The sequence below is a fragment of the Heliangelus exortis genome, chromosome 2, assembly GCF_036169615.1.
Source record: "Heliangelus exortis chromosome 2, bHelExo1.hap1, whole genome shotgun sequence".
In the NCBI taxonomy this organism is placed as follows: Eukaryota; Metazoa; Chordata; class Aves; order Apodiformes; family Trochilidae; genus Heliangelus; species Heliangelus exortis.
The window spans coordinates 60,427,264-60,446,116 of record NC_092423.1 but is presented as its reverse complement, the minus strand read 5'-3'; the positions used below and the strand labels follow the sequence as shown (position 1 = coordinate 60,446,116).

General features: G+C 36.1%; 1 protein-coding gene across 5 annotated transcripts in view; it reads left to right on the top strand.

Moving 5' to 3' along the window:
* The window catches only part of CDKAL1 (CDKAL1 threonylcarbamoyladenosine tRNA methylthiotransferase), a 384,171-nt gene that overhangs the window by 164,820 nt on the left and 200,498 nt on the right, over positions 1-18,853 (top strand). For all 5 annotated transcript variants that reach the window (XM_071736322.1, XM_071736325.1, XM_071736324.1 and 2 more), the window contains one exon: positions 8,234-8,337. In XM_071736322.1, coding sequence (XP_071592423.1) covers positions 8,234-8,337 — 104 coding nt within the window. The remainder of the gene's footprint in view (positions 1-8,233; positions 8,338-18,853) is intronic.

Sequence of the window (18,853 nt, the reverse complement as noted above, 5' to 3'; positions counted from 1 at the left end):
TAAGTAGTGATGTTGGGGTATTCTGCCACTGCATCTCTGGGATTATCTGTGAGCGAGTTGCTAAAAAAGTATTGTTTCAAGCTTATGATTTTTTGGTCATAACTCCTTATTTCTACCATCTTCATTAGTGCTATTTGACTGAGACCAGAAGTCATCATCTTCCAAATACTGTTGGTTTTTATGAAGTGTTGGAAGAATTGATTACTTGTAGTTACAATGCCACGGCCTTTCCTGCTCTGGGCAACCATAGAACCTAATTTATCTACCTGTGCAATTTCAGCTGAGTCATTTTCTTGATATTAATGACTGCCGTGGTCTGCCCCCCAAAGCTGTGGTCTGTGTAGCCAAGCAGCTATTTGGAAATGCTTCTAAAATAATTTATGTCCTTGTGAATCACTGCTTTAGTTTGAATTGCAGAGAAAAGTCGCTGCTGTTTCCAGTAATCACCCTGCATTGCACCATTTGGGGTCAGCACAGGGAACACAGACGTGCAGCTTAGTAATGGAGTGTTGTGCTTTGTAATACCCATTTAGAATGCCTGAATGAATTAATGCAAACAGTTGCAGAACTGTGTAGGTAGAATAAGTAATAAAGTTTTTTTAGAAAAACACTAAGAAGGGCCACTGATGCACTTGATTTTGATGATGTCAATTCATTGGTCTTAAAGTGAGCGAGGTGAATGTGTGATGGTATAACTACATGGCTGTGACCTTTGAATCACCTGCACTTGACTGTAGGAATTCAGTTTCAAAAAATGCAAATATTTAAAGTACAAAATTAAATCTTACTACAGCTTATCAAACTAACTGAGCTGCCTTCTCTCCAAATTCCTTTTGATTAGTAACTAGTGAGACATTACCGAATAAAAAACTGGCTTCAAAGGTCTTCAGAAGAAAAAAACTGTAATGCACTAACTCCCATTTTGCTGAGCATGGAATGAGTTACACAATTAAAAAATAGCATCCTGTAGTTGCATCTTTCTTTGAGAAAAATGTGAGCAGTGCTATACACTGTACAGTGTTTCTTCAAGGATCATCCTCTTTGCCACTAAAACGTTTTGGAGAGGCTTCTTAAGTTGTCACTGTACTGCTAAAGCAGTATTTAAATAGTAGGCTATGAAGGTAATTTCAGTGAAGTCCTGTTTTTATCATGCAGAAAATGTTGCAATATTGTGTTAATCTGTGTAACATAGCCCCTGTTGCTGGTATCCAAGCTCAGTCTAAAGAAGCTGGGATATTTATAAATGGTGTTTCAGTAATAATGTGGTTTGCTGCTAAGACTAATTAGCCTTTATGAGAAATAGCTTGCCACTGTTTCAAAAGTAGTTTAAATCCTGACCCTTTTTAAAGTGGAAACGGTCTCCCATGATCCACATTTTTACAGGAAATTGTCTTCCCTCTATTAGTGGGCTGAAAAGATTTCTTGTAAAACGTGCAAACTTCAAGCAAAAGAAGTTTCCTGAAAACAAGTCAGGCAGATTAGGCATGTTTGTTGGTGGGGTTTTTTTGTTTGTTTTTGGTTTTGTTTTTTGTACACTACTGTTTTTCCTGATTCATTGCAGTTAAGTTTGACAGAATTCAGAAATTTGGAAGTAAAAAGAAGCATTTATAGAGGTAAAATACTAAGAAAGATTCATAGCATGCAACTCTGTAAATACAGCATGGTATTTAACTACAAATATAGTATAAATTATGTTTTTAGGATATAAAGTATCCTAACATATAAGCCTATGGAGATGAATATTTGTAGAATTCTACTATCTCTTTTTTAGTAAGTTGTGAGGAGTATCCATCTCTTTTTAATCTGCTGGAAGTATGTACTTCTGGCATTTCTTTTGCTCAGTCACACCTGTGATGGGAGCTTTCTCTTAATTCAATCTATGCAGCATTTTTATCAAAATTACACTTGATAGAAACTCTGCAAGTGTTTTACAAAAGCTTAAATCTCTTCTGTAAAAATTATTTTGAAACAAGCAAATCATGTTCCCTTTTCAAGGAAAACCACAGTTTACTAATACAAAATATTGGGCTGGAATTTTTGAGGCCTTCTAAGGAAGTCTGGTAGTAGGTACAGGAAGATGGTGTGGATGACTCTAATGAGCAATCTTTCTATATTTGTACTTGTGTGATCCAGTGATGTTAGGGGCACTGCACTAGTAGAAGAATTTTGTATTTTTGTATTTAATAGGCCAGATTTCTTAAAATCTTGAATTTGCATAACTAGTCAGATCTCATAAGAACATATGCTAATTTTCAGAGTGAATTGTGACTGGTGTTATTTTACTTTATATCTTCAAGCTTCTAATTTGGGAGAAGACCACCTTGGGATTGAGTTGGGGGGGGGTTGAGTTTTGTTACCAGCTCATGAGGTTGATAACAAACAAGAATTCACTGGATTATTCAGGAAATGAAGGGGGCCACTTCTCCACGCCACTTCTCCAAAATTAGCCCCCTGCACAGCAGCAGGGATCTTCTGTCATGTAAGACTCTTGCAGCTATTCAGCGCTCCCATCTTGCTCATAAATATCTGGGTTTGGTCAATCCCATTAAATGTGAGTGACTGGCACATTAGTGGCACATCATAGTTTGTGATTGAGCTGTTTTCTTATCCCTGAATGAAAGACATTTTATACTTTTCTTATCTGAAGGTGGACACCTGTCTTTGCTAAACTTGGTGGCACAAGTCCCAGTAAGAGGAACCAGGGTTTTGCTTCTCATGGCTGTACTCTCATTCTCATCTGCTGCTGAAATCCACTGATTAGTCCCACTGAAGGAAAGTCTTTATTTGTCTGCTGTGTCATAAGAATTCTTACTCATAATTTGTTCCATCTGCAAGGGATAGCCTTTCATGTTAAGTGTGTGTTTTATAAGGAATATTACTGTTTTGAAAATGAAAGGTCTGCTTAATCTAATGTACAACATGAGCACATGCTGGCTAAACAATGTGAAGACCACTGTTTCCTATATCTACAGCAGAATTTCAGGCACTTGACCAAAATGTTGATGACTTTCAATTTGGTTACATGTTCAAAAAAACTTTAATTAGCCATATGGTAGTAATTTATCTATGAATAATATTTTACCTTTCTATGAAATAGTTCTGTGTATTGGACACATAGCTGATTAAAGGTTAATTAACTCAAAGCAAAAGGTTAATAATTCAAAATAACTTAATTGGTTTAATATGCTGGAAAAACAGGTCTTGGTGTTTTTTGTTCTGGAATCATTACAGAATTTATCTAAAACATGTTGGTAATTGAAAACTCCATGACCATTAATACTTGCTTCTATAACTGTAACTTCTTTGTGCAAAGATTTACCCTGTATTAGTATAAACTAAGATTTACAAACCAAATTTAAATGCTTGAGGAAGGCTTCCAGTTTAACACAAAGTACTCTTTTGCAAATAATAATGTATTGGCTTTTTAGTTCCGTGTATTTGAGCTTTAACTGTGGTAAAGGATGATTTTTAAGGAGAGCTTTATCTAGCAGGCTGGTTTTAGACAATCCACTTGCTAGTGAATGTCCCTTAGTAAGAGGTGATTCTCAGAGTTCCCAGCAGCCTATCAGCCTATTTCCACTTGACTGTGGTCTGAGTATGTGGCAGCATGAATGTATGAATAATTTGTTTTGTTGGAAACTTGGAGTAGAAGCTGGCTTACTAAGGAAAAAAATGATACAGATACTTTTTACTTATTGCAGATACTTTGTACATTTGTTTTGTTAGGTTTTTTTTAAATTTATATTTTGAAGACTTAGATAACTCTCAGGTCTTCTGAAAGTTCAGAAGTTCAGCATTTTTGCATGTATTTGAAATCTGCATCCTTTTGGTGGTAAGTTGTAGTCCATAGGACTATTTTTACCAAGCTGGAATTAACAAATATGGTACAAATAAGATTTAAAAGTTTTGTCTTATGTTTGCTTTCTAAAATTGATACTTTTCTATGTTAAATCAAAGTCTATCTTATATTGGTTTTGCTATACCAAAAAATACACAAACCCTAACTAAATTATTTAGGTATTTCACAATACTTTATATTTATAGTAGGAATAGGTAAATCAGTGCAGCAAAACTTGAAAAAAGCAGGTCTGCTTCCACATTCCAACTTTCAGCTCCTACCCCAAACTAAATCAGCAAACCCCTAAATTTGTCTTTAAAGACTCTAGTAATAAAGCTCTTAGAAACAATCCCATGTAATACTATGAATGCTTGGAGAATAACTCCCACTTGTTTCTTCTTGCTGCATATTTTTATTTTCTCTTTGTGACCAAGTTTATTGCAGTAACAGGGAAAAACTGCTGTTACCATATTTTTTTTTCACATAGGCTGGAATGTGATTTAAAGAATGTTTGCCTGGAAAGCAACTCTGAAGATGGAGGAGAAAGTATTTTACTAGAAACTAGGCCTTGTAGGTTAGTAACATTGATTGAAGATAGGAAATTTACCCTCAACTTCTGAAGATTAATAATTTCAGTTTTCTCTTTCTTAATTTTTAGTATTTATTGTTCTTGCTGTAGAGCTTTTCAAGTGCTACAACTCAAATACAGAACAAAATGCCTAGTGACAAATATAGATGATTTATGCATAAATTATAATGCAAACAGTGAAAGAGGTAACTGTGCTGTTTTTTATAATGTTTTTTGTATTATACATGGTACTTTCATGATAAGGAAACATTCAAAAAATCTAGTAAATAACATAAATAGTCCTTTTTACTGTATATCAACATCTGTTTAGAATTTGGCTCTATTTAGATCTGTTGCACAGGGTAAATTTAGAAGCTTGCTTTAAATAACTTCTTGAAATTATAGTTTGATCAGTGTTATGATCTCACATCTTTAAGGAGTTGTACAAAGGGCATTGGTTTCACTCTAGGTTACAATTCAAGATTCACAAAAATTGGTAATAAACTTGTTGAAGCTTTTACACCAAATTTGTGATAAGTGCAAACTGAAGTAAACAATAAAATTTGTTTTTGCTGATTTTTTTTTCTCTTCCCAAATCTTCCCAATCTTCCCAAAAAGATTGACTTTAATAAATTTACTTCATCCCAAGAAATAAAATCTTGATGCATCTCTCTGTTACTGATGGCTAACAAAATTGTCTTATGTGGATAAAAAGACCAGTGTTATAGTAACCACAGGGTGATGGAGCAGGATTGTTGCAAGTTAAATCTCTTCTTGATGACCAGAGAAGATTGACAAAATAGCTAGTGACGTTATGTTCTTTGGAGAAAACAAAGATTAGTCCAAATATTAGCAATGTAAATTACACCTTTGTCTTGGTAGTAAAAGAGCAGATATGTCCAATATGAAACTCATTTTATCTTATCTTGAAATGAAAACAAAATTTAAAAAAAAAAAAACAAACAACAAAAAACCCCCACAACAAAATAAGGAAAACAAGCAAAACCAAACTTCAAAACAAAACCCAACACAAAACACCCCGTGCATCAGAGTCCAAGGGTCAGCCTATCTGTGACAAATAATTGTTTTTCTGTACTCTCTTCTCATGAATGTGGCTATGGAAGTGCTAGAGGATTTCCACCTGCTCATCTGGAAGAGGTGTGATGAATGCTGACTTTTAATCCTCCTGCTGGGCCTCTCAGCAGCTGTGGTGCCATAACCAGTATCTTGCATTACAGCTTATGAGCTGACTGATAGTGGTTACATGGGCTTTAGCCACATTGCCCATGAGCTGCCCTTGTAAAGGCACAGCCTGCAATATTTTGCCATCACAGCATTTTCTTTAGTACTTTTCAGACCTTTGTGTGGGGTGCAGGGGCCGCCGAGTGCCCTGTGCCAGTCTCAGCCAGATCCATATGGGTGGGGTGGGATCACAGAATCACAGAAGAATCACAGAATCATAGAATCATAGAATTGGCTGGGTTGGAAGGGACCTCAGAGATCATCAAGTCCAACCCTTGATCCACTACCACTGCAGTTACCAGACCATGGCACTGAGTGCCACATCCAGTCTCTTTTTAAATACCTCCAGGGATGGAGAATCCACCACTTCCCTGGGCAGGGAATGTCCAACCTAAACCTCCCCTGGCACAACTTAAGTCCATGCCCTCTTGTCTTACTGATGGCTGCCTGGGAGCAGAGACCAACCCCCCCCTGGCTCCAGCCTCCTTTCAGGGAGTTGTAGAGAGTGATGAGGTCTCCTCTGAGCCTCCTCTTCTCCAGGCTGAACAGCCCCAGTTCCCTCAACCTCTCCTCATAGGATTTGTGCTGGAGTCCCTTCACCAGCCTGGTTGCCCTCCTTTGGACCTGCTCCAGGACCTCGATATCCTTCCTGAACTGAGGGGCCCAGAACTGGACACAGGACTTGAGGTGTGGCCTCACCAGCACTGAGTACAGGGGCAAGACTCTCTATATGCCTCCACTTTTTGGAGTGAAGGAGTGAAGCTGAGCTTTAGAAAATGGGAAGTAAAGGCTTTGGTTATACCTTGCTCTCTTTGTTTACCCCTACTTGAATTTGTAATTCAGTTTTTATTTAGGCTGGCGAGGAGGTAGTTTTCCCTGACTTAAGTCTGTTTGGCCCAGGACAGTAGTTGGTAGGCAGTCTCCACACCTCTGTCTAGACTTTTGTAGCTCCCTTGTTCGCCTTCTGCAGCCCCATTACGAGAGAGGCAGTCAGTCTGGATGTTGGACTCTCCCCACACACCACGCCAAGCTACCAAAGGCAAGTTTAACATTGCTCTTCGAGACTTGACAGTATGCATCACTGATCCTTAATGCTGTTCTGGTGTAGCTGTGTGGGAGAAAGATGGTTTCATTTAGTGAACCATGTAGAGGGGAAGGAGTGGGACAGTGGGATGACTGACTGGTGGCCTGCTTTGAAATGAAGGGTTGAAGGGAGTATTGTGCTTTAAAAACAAACAGACAACAACAACAAAAAAGAAAAAGAGAATAGAAGAAAGAGAGGGAGACATGCTTTGGAAAGCTGGAAGATTTAAAGGACTCAAGAATGGAAGGAGGAAGAGAAATGCCTTAGCTGTGAGGGAAAGCCTTTAGGTGGCCAGTGACTAGTAGAAAATGTTTTTGTTTACTACATAGGTTACATAGAGAAAGTATAAACCAGGTACCTGCTTATACTTTCTTGATTTCAAATGCTACTCTTTTCATTATGGTTTAGATTTGCACAATGAAAGGCTTTTTATTTTTAGAGCAAAGGTGAGATGCATAAAAATTATTTCACATCTGATGAATAGATTGTCTTTGGGTGGGAATGAATCACTTATTTGGAGCAGATTGTAAAGGTTCATATTTAGGTCTTTTTCTGTTTTAATGGACAGTTGTATATTTTGCTGAATGAGAGCTAATTTCAAATACTTTTTTTGTTCTTAATCGAACAGTCTCGTTGCTGTGGTAAGACAGTAACTTGATCAGTTTTCTGATCTAAAATGGATGTGAAAATCTGATCTTTAGGTTGGGTAGAGAGGAAAAATAATATACGTAAATAAGATGATGCAGGATTTACATCTGGTCTAGCAGAGAGAGTCACAAACTATCTAAATGTGCTCTGGCAGAAAATAAGATTATCTTGGGGGGGATCTCAAGGCGAAGATGTTGTTTAGGGGCAGGAGAGCACCTGAGAAAATATTGCATGCGTAGTTCTTCACTTCCTGTGCAAACAAGTTATAACTGAAATGTGAGGGAAATCTTTTGAAAGAAAACCTTTACAGGTTATAAAATGGTAATTGCTTAGTCATGCAGCTGCCAGATATCATCATCACAGAATTTTAAGGGTTGGAAGGAACTTCTGGAGATTGTCTAGTCCAGCACCCTGCCAGAGCAGGCTCATCTAGAGCAGGTTGCACAGAATGGTGTCCAAGCAGGTTTTGAATATCTCCAATGATGACTCCACCACTTCTCTGGGCAGCCTGTTCAGTGCTCTGCCACCCTCAGAAGCTCCTTCTGATGTTTAGATGGAATCTTCTATGTCCAAGTTTGTGCCTGTTACCTATTGTCAATAATGAACACTCTTGGATTTTGTATTTGGTTTCCAATGATTGTTTTTTTCCACCTTTTAAATAGTTGTGAAAGATCCGCTAAGAAGGTAGGACAAAATGTGTTTTTCAGACTGCTTTTTTGATTTTAAAACAGAATGCTACTATTTTCTCATCATAGACATGAAAGTTTTTTTTCACCAGATTTGTTTAATAAATACAGATGTGTGTATAAAGGCTTTCTTGGCTAGAAACTGAGTATTTTAATTTTCTAAACAGGTGTCTCAATGCGTGTACCTACTGCAAAACTAAGCATGCCAGAGGAGATCTAGCAAGTTACCCAATTGAAGAACTAGTAGACAGAGCCAAACAGTCTTTTCAAGGTAAGAATTTTTATCCCTACAATAAAAGTCAGCCTCTGAAGCATACCATCTCTTATTTCCACATGTAATGATCATGATTCTCTGTTCCAGTGTTGATGTTCTTAATAGTTGTCACTGTCTCTGGCAGTACTTTTGCAATAGAAAGCCATGCTTTCATTATTAGGTGTGCCACTGTTTACAAAATATAGTCCCGCCATAAGGAATATTTAATTTTTATTTTAGGCTTACTGAAATAAAGTTCTATGCAATTTGTTCATAATGATCAGGGAACTGTAATATTTGATCATTTTACTCTATTTCTGTTTTCTTAAAGGGATAAACAGTAACTTCCTTTTACTCAACAATAGGAGTTAATTTCTTTCACCTCCCTAATATTCTTAAAAACCTGTTTAAGGATACATATATAGCTTTTTCTGGTAATGGATTTCCTCGTATAGTTCTGGGTTATTTCGGAGAGCTACATAAAGCTTATCAGCTTATAAGTTCAATAGGGTATTTCTCATGTGACAAGGTTCCAGTCAAGCATAAGAAGTCCTTCTTGCAGCACAGTACTCTGTGCCAGTATCTGCTTAAAACTGTTGCATGTCTCGTAGTTATGATGAATAGCTTTGTTGTACCTTGATATTTGTTCATTATATCTAAATTCTGCCATTGTTTCAAAAATACAGTTTTTGAAGTAGTGCCAGTATGCATTTCTGATACAATCTCTGTGAAGGTGCAGTTGTTGGTTTTCATGTAGTAGGAGGATTAAATGTATTTTAAATTATTTAAAGTATTAAATGTATATTAAAAAAATACTGAGGTAATTCAGGTGTAGCATCTCCTTCCATTTTTATAGCAAATACATTGAATCAAAAGTAGAGCAATAAATACAACATGATGTCACATCCTTTGTGTTTGTACAAACAGTACATGCATTGGGTTTCACTTACAGCTCTCTGTTGCAACTGTTCTTGTAAGAACAGTTTATTTTTTTTTTTAAATTAATTCATACTTACTGATTTATAATGAACTCTGTTCATTATAAACTTGCTGTTCCTGTCAGTAGTATGCAAGGAAGAATCCTTTTCCTAATCAAAGTCAGAGTTCACAAACTGTAAGTTCTACATTACTTACATAGAAAGTTCTCACTTAAGATTGTAAAGGCATTTTTCTCTTGCATAAGCCAAGCTCCTCTTTTCTTCTGTGAAGCTTATTTGTAATTACCACAAAAACTTTCCTATTGCATAGGTTTGTGCAATTAATGCTGTTTTGCTGGGAATTGGGTTATCTGTTAATAGGCAGGAATAGACAGCTAGACAGGAGTCGTGTCATGTCTCAAATTCTTGTTTTAGTAGGAGAGGTTTCTAAAACATGTATGCATATTATGAAATGGTTTGTAACTGCAATACAAGTTGTATAAATACACTGTTATTTTGGTGGAGAAGCAGTTCAGGAAACATGTTTCAGAAAGCTGAAAGTTTTCAGTAGCACCACACAGGTGACATCAGTAAGTAGTCACTGTGCAGGACAAGTGCTGCTCTTTGATGGTTATGGTTATTATTATGCTATGGTTGCCAGACACAAGTAAATGCCTTACGATAGCAAAACATGTAAGTAGAAAAGGAACACTATATTCTTTTTCTTTCATGTAGAATATTAGATACTTTTCTACTCTGAAGTACATTTGTATAATAAGTAGCATAAGAATAATGTTGTTATAAGACTATATAGCTGTTCAAATGTTCTGAAGGAAGTTTGACCAGTTCAAGAAAGGAATATGACAAAGACAAGGTTTGGGTAATACAGTCAGGATTATGGTCTTACTTAGGTTAGTGTTTAAATTTTATTTAGATTTACTGTATGTATTGAAAGAAGAAAAATTCAAACTTGTCAGTTATAGTTGTATTTTATACAACTATAGTTGTATATACAACTATTGTTATAGTTGTATTTTCCTGCCAAGTATTCCACATTAAATTAACATAAAGATACACTTGCTTATTGTAACAAAAAAGAAAACTCTTAGTTTTGTTTGTCTTAGGAGACAGTAAATGGAAAATTTTGGAAAGTATTTTCAACTTCAAGTATTGTACATTTGGGTTGAAAATTCAGTAATTCAATTCATCTGTTGTACCATGTCCTTTATTATAAATATTGACTCTTTCAAAATAACTTGATTTCTAATGGAAAAACTTGCCCTTAAGCTAGTGTTTTGAAATGTGTTGAAAAAATGCTATGACGTGTCTCACAGCAGGCATCTCCAGGGAGTTCTTCTATTTTTTATTTGGCCTAACACTAGTACCTTTGTTAGAGGACATAAGGAAAGAAGCAAGTACTGAGCTGTAAAATTACAGACTTTGCCTCCAGCTTACTCACTTCACATACTTAGAAGCAGACATGAAATAGTCAGGTACCTCATTTGCAGTGTATGGAGGATCTATTAATGCCAACTTGCTGCAGAAACGTTGTCAATTCTGTGAAAGACTGGAGCAGTTAAAAGTCATTATTAAAGTTCTTTCTGGGTTACTAAGCCACAGTCTCTTCAACAATTACTTTTGTAGTTCAGATATGTTGATGAAGCTCTGGTGAAAAATAGAGTGAGGTACAAATGTGTGATGAAAAGTTTTTCCACTGTGGAAATATTCTTGGGAGATCTGAGGTGTCTTAAAAGAGTAGTAATAAAACAGGATGTGATTATTTGTATAAATGCACAATTAGGTCGTTAAAGAAAAGAGAGACTGATGTAATTAGCAATGATTTGTGGATCTATACTCTTACAGTACACAACTTGGTGTAGGCCTCAGAGATGGGATGCTTCAGTTGTGGAATGGATTGAAATTGGATTAGAAGAGCTGTATTTAGGGATGTTTTGTTACAGATCCTTAAATCTTAGAGAAAAATGCTCTCTAAAATGCTTTGATCATACTGATGTAAGATTGCACTTGACATCTTAGAACAGTATTTCTAGTAGCTATAATTTGTCAGAACAGGCTTTAGTGTTGTCATGAGGTACTCCTGGTTTTTCCTCAGTAATTTCTGTACTGCAGCCTCTGGATAGGATGTTTCTACTCAGGAAGAATTTCCAAGCTGTAGGATATGCTGCATTACTCAGCTGCAAATCATTTCATTCTTTACAACTACCTGAAAGGAGGTTGTGGTGAGGTGGGTATTGGCTTTTTCTCTCAAGTAAATAACAACAGGACTAATGGAAATGGTCTGAAGTTGAACCAGTGGAGGTTTAGACTAGATACTAGGAAGAATTTCTTTACTGAAAGAGCAGTCAGGCACAGGAATGAACTGCCCACAGATGTAGAGGAGTCACCATCCCTGGAGGTGTTAAAAAATGCCATAATTGAGGCACTTCAGGACATGCTCTAGTGGGCATGGTGGGTTTTTTCTGTGTTGATGGTTGGACACAGTAATCTTAGAGGTCTTTTACAAATGTGACAATTCTGCGATTACCAGAAGTGGAGCAGATGTGGACTGCTAATGGTAATAAGATAATATGATATCCATCTGAAAACAGCTGTATGGTGGTGGATGGCAGCTATTACTCTTCAGTGTTTGATTTTTTAAACTTTTTGGTCACAATGTAGCTCCATGACTCTGTTTAGCTGCTTTGCTTAAGGTTCTGCATACTTTGTAGAGTTAAGGAGATACTTATTTCAGTGTATTTTCGGGTCCAAACCTTTATCTTCTTGCACAGTTTTACAAAAACAAAATTTAATATTCTGCTTAGAGCGGTAACTAGATGACAGCAGAGGGCAAGCTGTAATAAATTTACATGAATGTTCAGATTGTAAGAGTATAAACTTGATATAAATCAACCGATTAAAAAAGCATGGCTGCAATCATCATAACTAAACAGATATCAGCCTATATCTCTACATTTCCAACCTCTGAAATAAACTATTTTTCTTTTTGTATTTTCTTTTAGTATCTTAATTAACTTTTAATATCTTAAATTATTCATACTTTTATAATGCATTGGACTAAGATTAAAGTGTATTGAAATTGAATTTGTTTGCATGCTTTATATGGATTTATGTCTCCTTTTTGACCTCCATAGTATTTTTTAACTTAAGACTGACATCATCTTTAATAATTCAAAAAATTTCTCGAGCAAAATTACCTATATGAAACTGAAGGCAGACTATTAAGACTATTTTGCTTTTTAAACTCTGATGGTTTTTCTGTGAGTTTTCAACTTCTAGTAAGTGCTTGTATCATTATTTTTACATGGACAACCTTGTCAAATCACATTATATATCAGATTTCTATAATCCAGTTAGTAAAAAAGCATTGCAAAATTTAGTCAAGTGGTTTTCGAGTAGACAGCAAATGTCTGCTGTAGGGTTGTTTATGCAAAGAGGTTTTCTACAGCTGATAGTACAGCACTTTCTTTGTGTCATCAATTTAGTAGTATTTTAATTTTTTAAATATTTTGTGTTCATGTTCAATGCTGTATTTTAGGGAATTGCATATGCTGTTATTAGATAGATTTGCTGTTTATGTATGACAGTGCCTTTTTGCTTAGTATATGAATTGGAAGGCTGGGGTAGCTGCCATTGGTGAATAATGTTCCACAGAGAAACAAAAGTTAAGCAGGCCTGAGCACTGACAGTTCCGTGGAGTGTTGTCCTGGGATATCTTCATCTAAATTGCAAGACTTTGCTAGATTATTTGTGGTTGGTTTTGTTGTTGATGGTGGTGGTTTTCTGGTGGGGGTTTCTGTGTTTTGTGTTTGGTTGGTTGGTTGGTTTTTTAATGGGATTTTAGTGACCATAAAAATATATATATGTATATATATGTGTGTATATATATATATATATACACACATAGGGAATGCAGGACAGGGAATATATTACTATTAAAGTATATGCTGTATAATTATTTATATATAAGCTTTTTTTATGATAACAACCAGGAAGCTCAAATGAAAGTCAAGTCCTGCTGGGAAACATTGTTCTGTTATCCTCAAGCTATGTAGAACAATTCCTTCTGGATGAACAATTGCAGTAGCAAAATATAGTTTAATTTTATTCCTTTAGTTGCAAGATGGTTTACTGGCATGCATGGTATTGTGTTCTGAATAACACTTTCTTGGACAAGATGTGGCATTACAAGCTAGAGGAGCTATCTAAATGATGATTCTGAGTCTTGACTTTGATTAGTTCTCTTTAGCAATTATCCCCAATCTTGTAGGTTTGGAAGCACATTAATGATAAATATTTCTGTCTCTACAAGTGTTACTGTAAACAGATGCTTATGCATAATGATAATGATTGATTTTATATCATGTGACTGGTTTCCCAGAACTTTTCAGATCACTGCGAGCTTTGCTAACACTTTTTGATTTTAATAGTTTTGATGAGATGCTGTCAAGATCATTTGCTCTATTAATTTGTAACTGTTTTGGTTTTTTTTTTTTCCTGCACAACAACCAGTAAGCTCTCTGTATGTTTTCAGAGCAGCTGCAACTAATGAAAGGAGAAATCGATTGTATCCACAATGTTTTTAGTTTCCCATTAACTGGCAGTACCAGTACCAAATTAGGATGCTTAGGCTGTATCTTCTAGGTATTGGATTTGGTCTCTGGACATAGACCCAGGAGTAAATGAGTTGTCTTAGTGCTAATGCATTTGTTATGCATTCTGAGCACTTGTTAATGATTCTAAGCATGCCCCTTGACAGCTTTCTTAACTAATCTTAATTCCTTGCTCACTAATTATTTTCCCTCCTATTGTCAATGTTCTGTCAAATAATTATGCATATTATACCTACAGCAGTGCTTTTCTTTTCTAGCCTATCAGCATTATCAGAAGTCAAGCAATTTCTGTTCAGCAATTTCTGCAACAGTTCCAAAAGAAAGCTAACTCTTCTGTACTAGCCATGTGATGCAGACACTTTGCTGAGAAACTTGGTGGATAATAATTTCAGTACCAAAGAAGTGCATGGGTGGTACCCATTGGTATCTGGGAATTGAGTTTCCATTGTTCATATAGCCACAAATCTTGACAATATGCAAACTGATACTTGATGTCAGTGTTGTGGCTGTCAATTAGTTTATGTTGGAGTAATGCTTGAAAATGCTTGGAAACTCCTTGAAATCGAGTCTGCACTGTATGGTTCAAACACATAGTCAAAGACTATGACTATGTTGTAAGAATAGATTGGGGTGTGCTTTTTCTTGGAAAAGGAAAGAAAAACTTGTTTTTCTATGTATGTTGTTAAATAACAAGAAAAACTAAGCTATATCATATTAGTGTCAGACAACTAATACCTGGTTGAATTAGATGGACATGTCTTTTGAAACTTTTTGGTTTTGTTTTTTTTTTTAATTCAGTGGTCGTTTGCAAAAATTGGGAAATATGTGTTGTACAGAACTGGAATATGTTTTGTGTGGTTGTTTTCAGAAGGCTTTGTTTCATTTTTGATTAATTAAATATTTAGATTAACTTGAATGTTATGTTTGATTTTTCAGAGTACGCCTTGGCTTTCTTATTATAGGTCAGCTGTAAACCAAACATAACATCTGTGAGGTGGTTATTTTCTTTTTAAAGGGAATGGTTTATTGTGGAAAACACATTGAAGCATTTCACTTTCATTCCATGCGAAATATTTCACCATTTTTAAATCTTATTACATTTTTCTTTCCTTTTGAAAAATTTATTATTTCAATACAGAAATGATGTTTGGTCCCCAAAAGCTGTAAGCTAAGGTTGAGTGTCTGTTTCTGTTCAGCAAAAACAGCTTTAGAAAAGCAGAATTTATAGTCATATGTACAAGTCATTCCCCAAGGCAGCACATCTCTTAGGAGAGACCTTGTTGCCATGTTACAGTACTTAAAGGATGGCTACCAAGAAGATGGAGACTCCCTTTGACAAGGAGTCACATGGAAAAGATGAAGGGTAAGGGGTGCAAGTCCTTCCTGGGGAGATCCCAACTGGACACCAGAAGGAAGTTTCTCACTGTGAAAAAAGTTGGACATTGGAATAATGTCCCCAGTAGACTGATGGATTTCCCAGCCCTGGACAATTTTAAGATTCAGTTTGACAGGGTGCTGGGACATTCCATCAAAACTGTTTCTTCCCAGAAAGGTTGTACCAGGTGATCCTTGAGGTTCCTTCTTGTCTGGCATGTTATGATTACAGGATATCAAAAGTTGACTATGAAATTAAGAAAGTTAAGCTCAAGGCACTTTTTCATGCTGTGTCCTTTATACCAAAGACAAAGCCAGGTTTTACTAGTAGCTGCAAACCATATCTTACTATTTTTTCTGCTTTATCCACACTAAAGAAAGCTTCAAAGTGAGAAAGCAAATGTTAGCTTGCAACACCTCAAAAGGGGTTACAAAAGTCAAACAAAATTTTCTTGCAAGGTGGATCTAATGAAGCCACATGAAACTTTGGTGCTGGATGGCTGTTTCTGGAGGTCTCCCATACTTCAGTCACACTGTAAATTGCCTCATAAAAGTCTCAGAAGGAAAAAAAAAAAGCAGTAATTAATATCTGATATAAGATATGTTGAAAATGTAGCATGTGTGGGCTTCTACTTGCTCTCTGTTAGCAGCAAGAATGACCTTATAACAGTATGAAGTCTATGGCCATTATTATTGCTTTAAGATTTTTTTTGTGGATTTATTTTCTATGAGAATAGAAGAACTGTAAAAATGATGATTTTTTTGGCAGGACTATATTGAATTCCACAACGAGAGTTTTGTAGAAAAAGTTGAATGTGTTCTATTTAGCTTAGAATAGTGTAATGCCTGCCTTTTTTTTTTTTTTTTTTTTTTTTTTTTTCCTAAAATGCTCTTGCCTGTGTATTTTTGATTCATAGAATCAAAATTTTCTGATACGTAGATTATGACATGTATAAGATAGGCAAATTTTATATGGGAATTTTTTCTTCCAAACACTCTTTACTCTAAAAAAAAAAAGCAAGCCCAAACCCCATGGCATTTTCTCAGATCCTTTTCAATCAAAATTTTTGGGTGAGATGAATTTTCCTTATCACAGATAATCTTGGTTGAAACCCAGCTTTGCTGTGCATAGTGTTTCCTGATGCTGGTTGTATTGTTTGGTTTGGGGTTTTTTTTCATTTATGTTGGGGGGAAGAAGGAGTGAATGGTGGCAGTGTTTTCATAAGATTAATCTTTTCTGTCAGCCTTTTTACTGACTTCTAGGAATAGTAGGTTTTATTTTAATATTGTTCCTGATGTATAATTTGAAGTTGCATTCCAGGGAACTTAGGCTGCTCTATTTGATCCACTGTGATAAACCAGTCTGTGCTTTTTGGTTATAGGTAACGAGCTAGGTTTTTGTTGCTGTTATTAAGTTTATTAAAATACTTTCTATATTGTGTTTTGTGTCTTATGAATGTTTCAAGATTTTCCAGCTGCTTTTGCTAATGCACAGAATATTTTGGCCAAGATAAATGTTTTGGTATCAGCCTGTCATATCTTAGACTTATATGGAATAGCATATAAAAAACTAATGAATTAGATTTTTGTAGCCTCAGCTTTTTTATTATCTTGGAAGATAAAAGGTATAATTACATTCCATCAGTAGTGATTAGAAGCAATGCCTTCAGGTATATAAAACCTGCTTTCTAACAGATTTTTAAACACATATAACCAACATCATGTGGCAAAGGGATGTTTAAAAGGATAAAAAGATGTCTTTTCAGTAGTAAATAGCGCTAGCATCTATTTTTCCTGGTTCATGTGAGTAAGAAAATTAGAAGTTTCGTGAACTTTCCTCTTGCCTCAGAAATTCTGTCATGTTTTTGGTGTGCTTTTCAGTACGTTTCGGTTGTTTCTGTGGTCTTCAGCATGTCTGGTTGCATAAAACATTTCTTTGCATTATTATTAATACTATTTGAGAAATGCAGTGGCAATTATTTTAAAGTATTGGTGTCTAGGTTCTTTCCCCATTGTGCTCTCCAGCTTCCTTCAGAGGGGAAGTGGAGAGGAAGGTATTGGTCTCCTTCCTGAGCTCCAGTGCCAGGATGTGTGGGAATGGCTTAAAGCTGGGTCAGGTTCAGACTTGACTGGAGGAAACATTTGTTTGCCTCGAGGGTGGTCAAACCCTGGAACAGGCTTCCTAGAGAGGTGGTTGATGCCTCAAGCCTTCCAGTGCTGCAGAGGCATTTGGAGAATGCCCATAATAATGCACTTTAACTTGGATTCAGCACTGAAGTGTTCAGGCAGTTGGATGCTGATCATTCATTGTACATCCCTTCCAACTCAGCTCTTCTAACATGCTGCATTCTGAACTTACACATTAGAATGCCTGAGCAGACGTGTGTGCTAATTCCTTTTACATGCATGAAAACATTAATCTTTAGGAAATCTTTAATTTCCTAAAGATTTCTGGAAATCTTTAGGCAAGCTTGGTTTGACAGAAATTCATATATGTTTCATAGGATAATTGTGCTGACCTGTACCTTCTGGTCTGGCCAAATCTGTTCCTTCTTCTGTCTCCTCCAGAGTTTCTCAAAACTGCATAACAGCAGTGAGTTTCCCCCATTTCAGACATATTTTCACAGTACTGCACTTCTCATTTACACCTTTTTAAGAGTTTCTTTTTGGTATTTCCTCCTTAGTCCTGAAAGGTGACAGTATACTTACATTCCTGTTTGCTATACAATGATTTGAGTTTCCAGTGCAGTACCTGCACTTAGTTTTAGTGGAGATAATTTGCTCCATTAGTTTCATTATGAACTTTGATCATGTATGTCTGCGTTTCTCGTGACACTCCCTTGTTTTAGTAAAAATAATCACATTTTTTTTAGTGTTTTTTCTCTATGGGTTTTTACTTGGTCTTTAACAATTAGCACTATATGAAAAACTGCAAGGGAAATGTATTGGCAATAGGGTGAGCTCATATAAAACTGTGGTAACTGCAATTTTCATTTGTGAGGTTTTTAACACAACATCTACTGTAGTGCCTACCCTTTGCTCTAAAAAGATGTATCTGTGGATAGTAATTAGAGTTCTTCAGAGGATTTAGGTTCTTAGAATACTATATTTAATAACATGACTCAAAAGTAACTTTTAGGTACTGTTTGTAATGATAAAATTGTAAGAGTAACAGAAGACATTCACAGCAAAAGTGTATATTCCTACCTCTTCCAGGATAGCTTGCATCTGGTCATCTATGTCTTGCTACTGTATACATGAGGTGTATCAATTTTCCTTCTGCAAAGAAAGTGGACCTGACACCCTTGTGTTTCAAAGACATTTTCCAGGAACAGAAAGTTCCTTTTTATTTTTTAGCAATTAAAAATTCACAGTTCTTTTCCCTGAAAAATTAGCAGCAACTTAAACCACCACAACATCTGCTGGAAAAATAGCATGGCAGGCTGTAAGCAATCCAGGAGTGTATTGAGGATGACCTCTTAAGGCAGGTATTAAACAGCTGTACCAGAGAGGATGTGATACTGAGCCTGATGGTCACCCACACAAGTGAGGTAATGGGTGATGTCAGGATTGGAGACAGCCTGGGCTGGAGCAATCATCCCCTAGAGTACA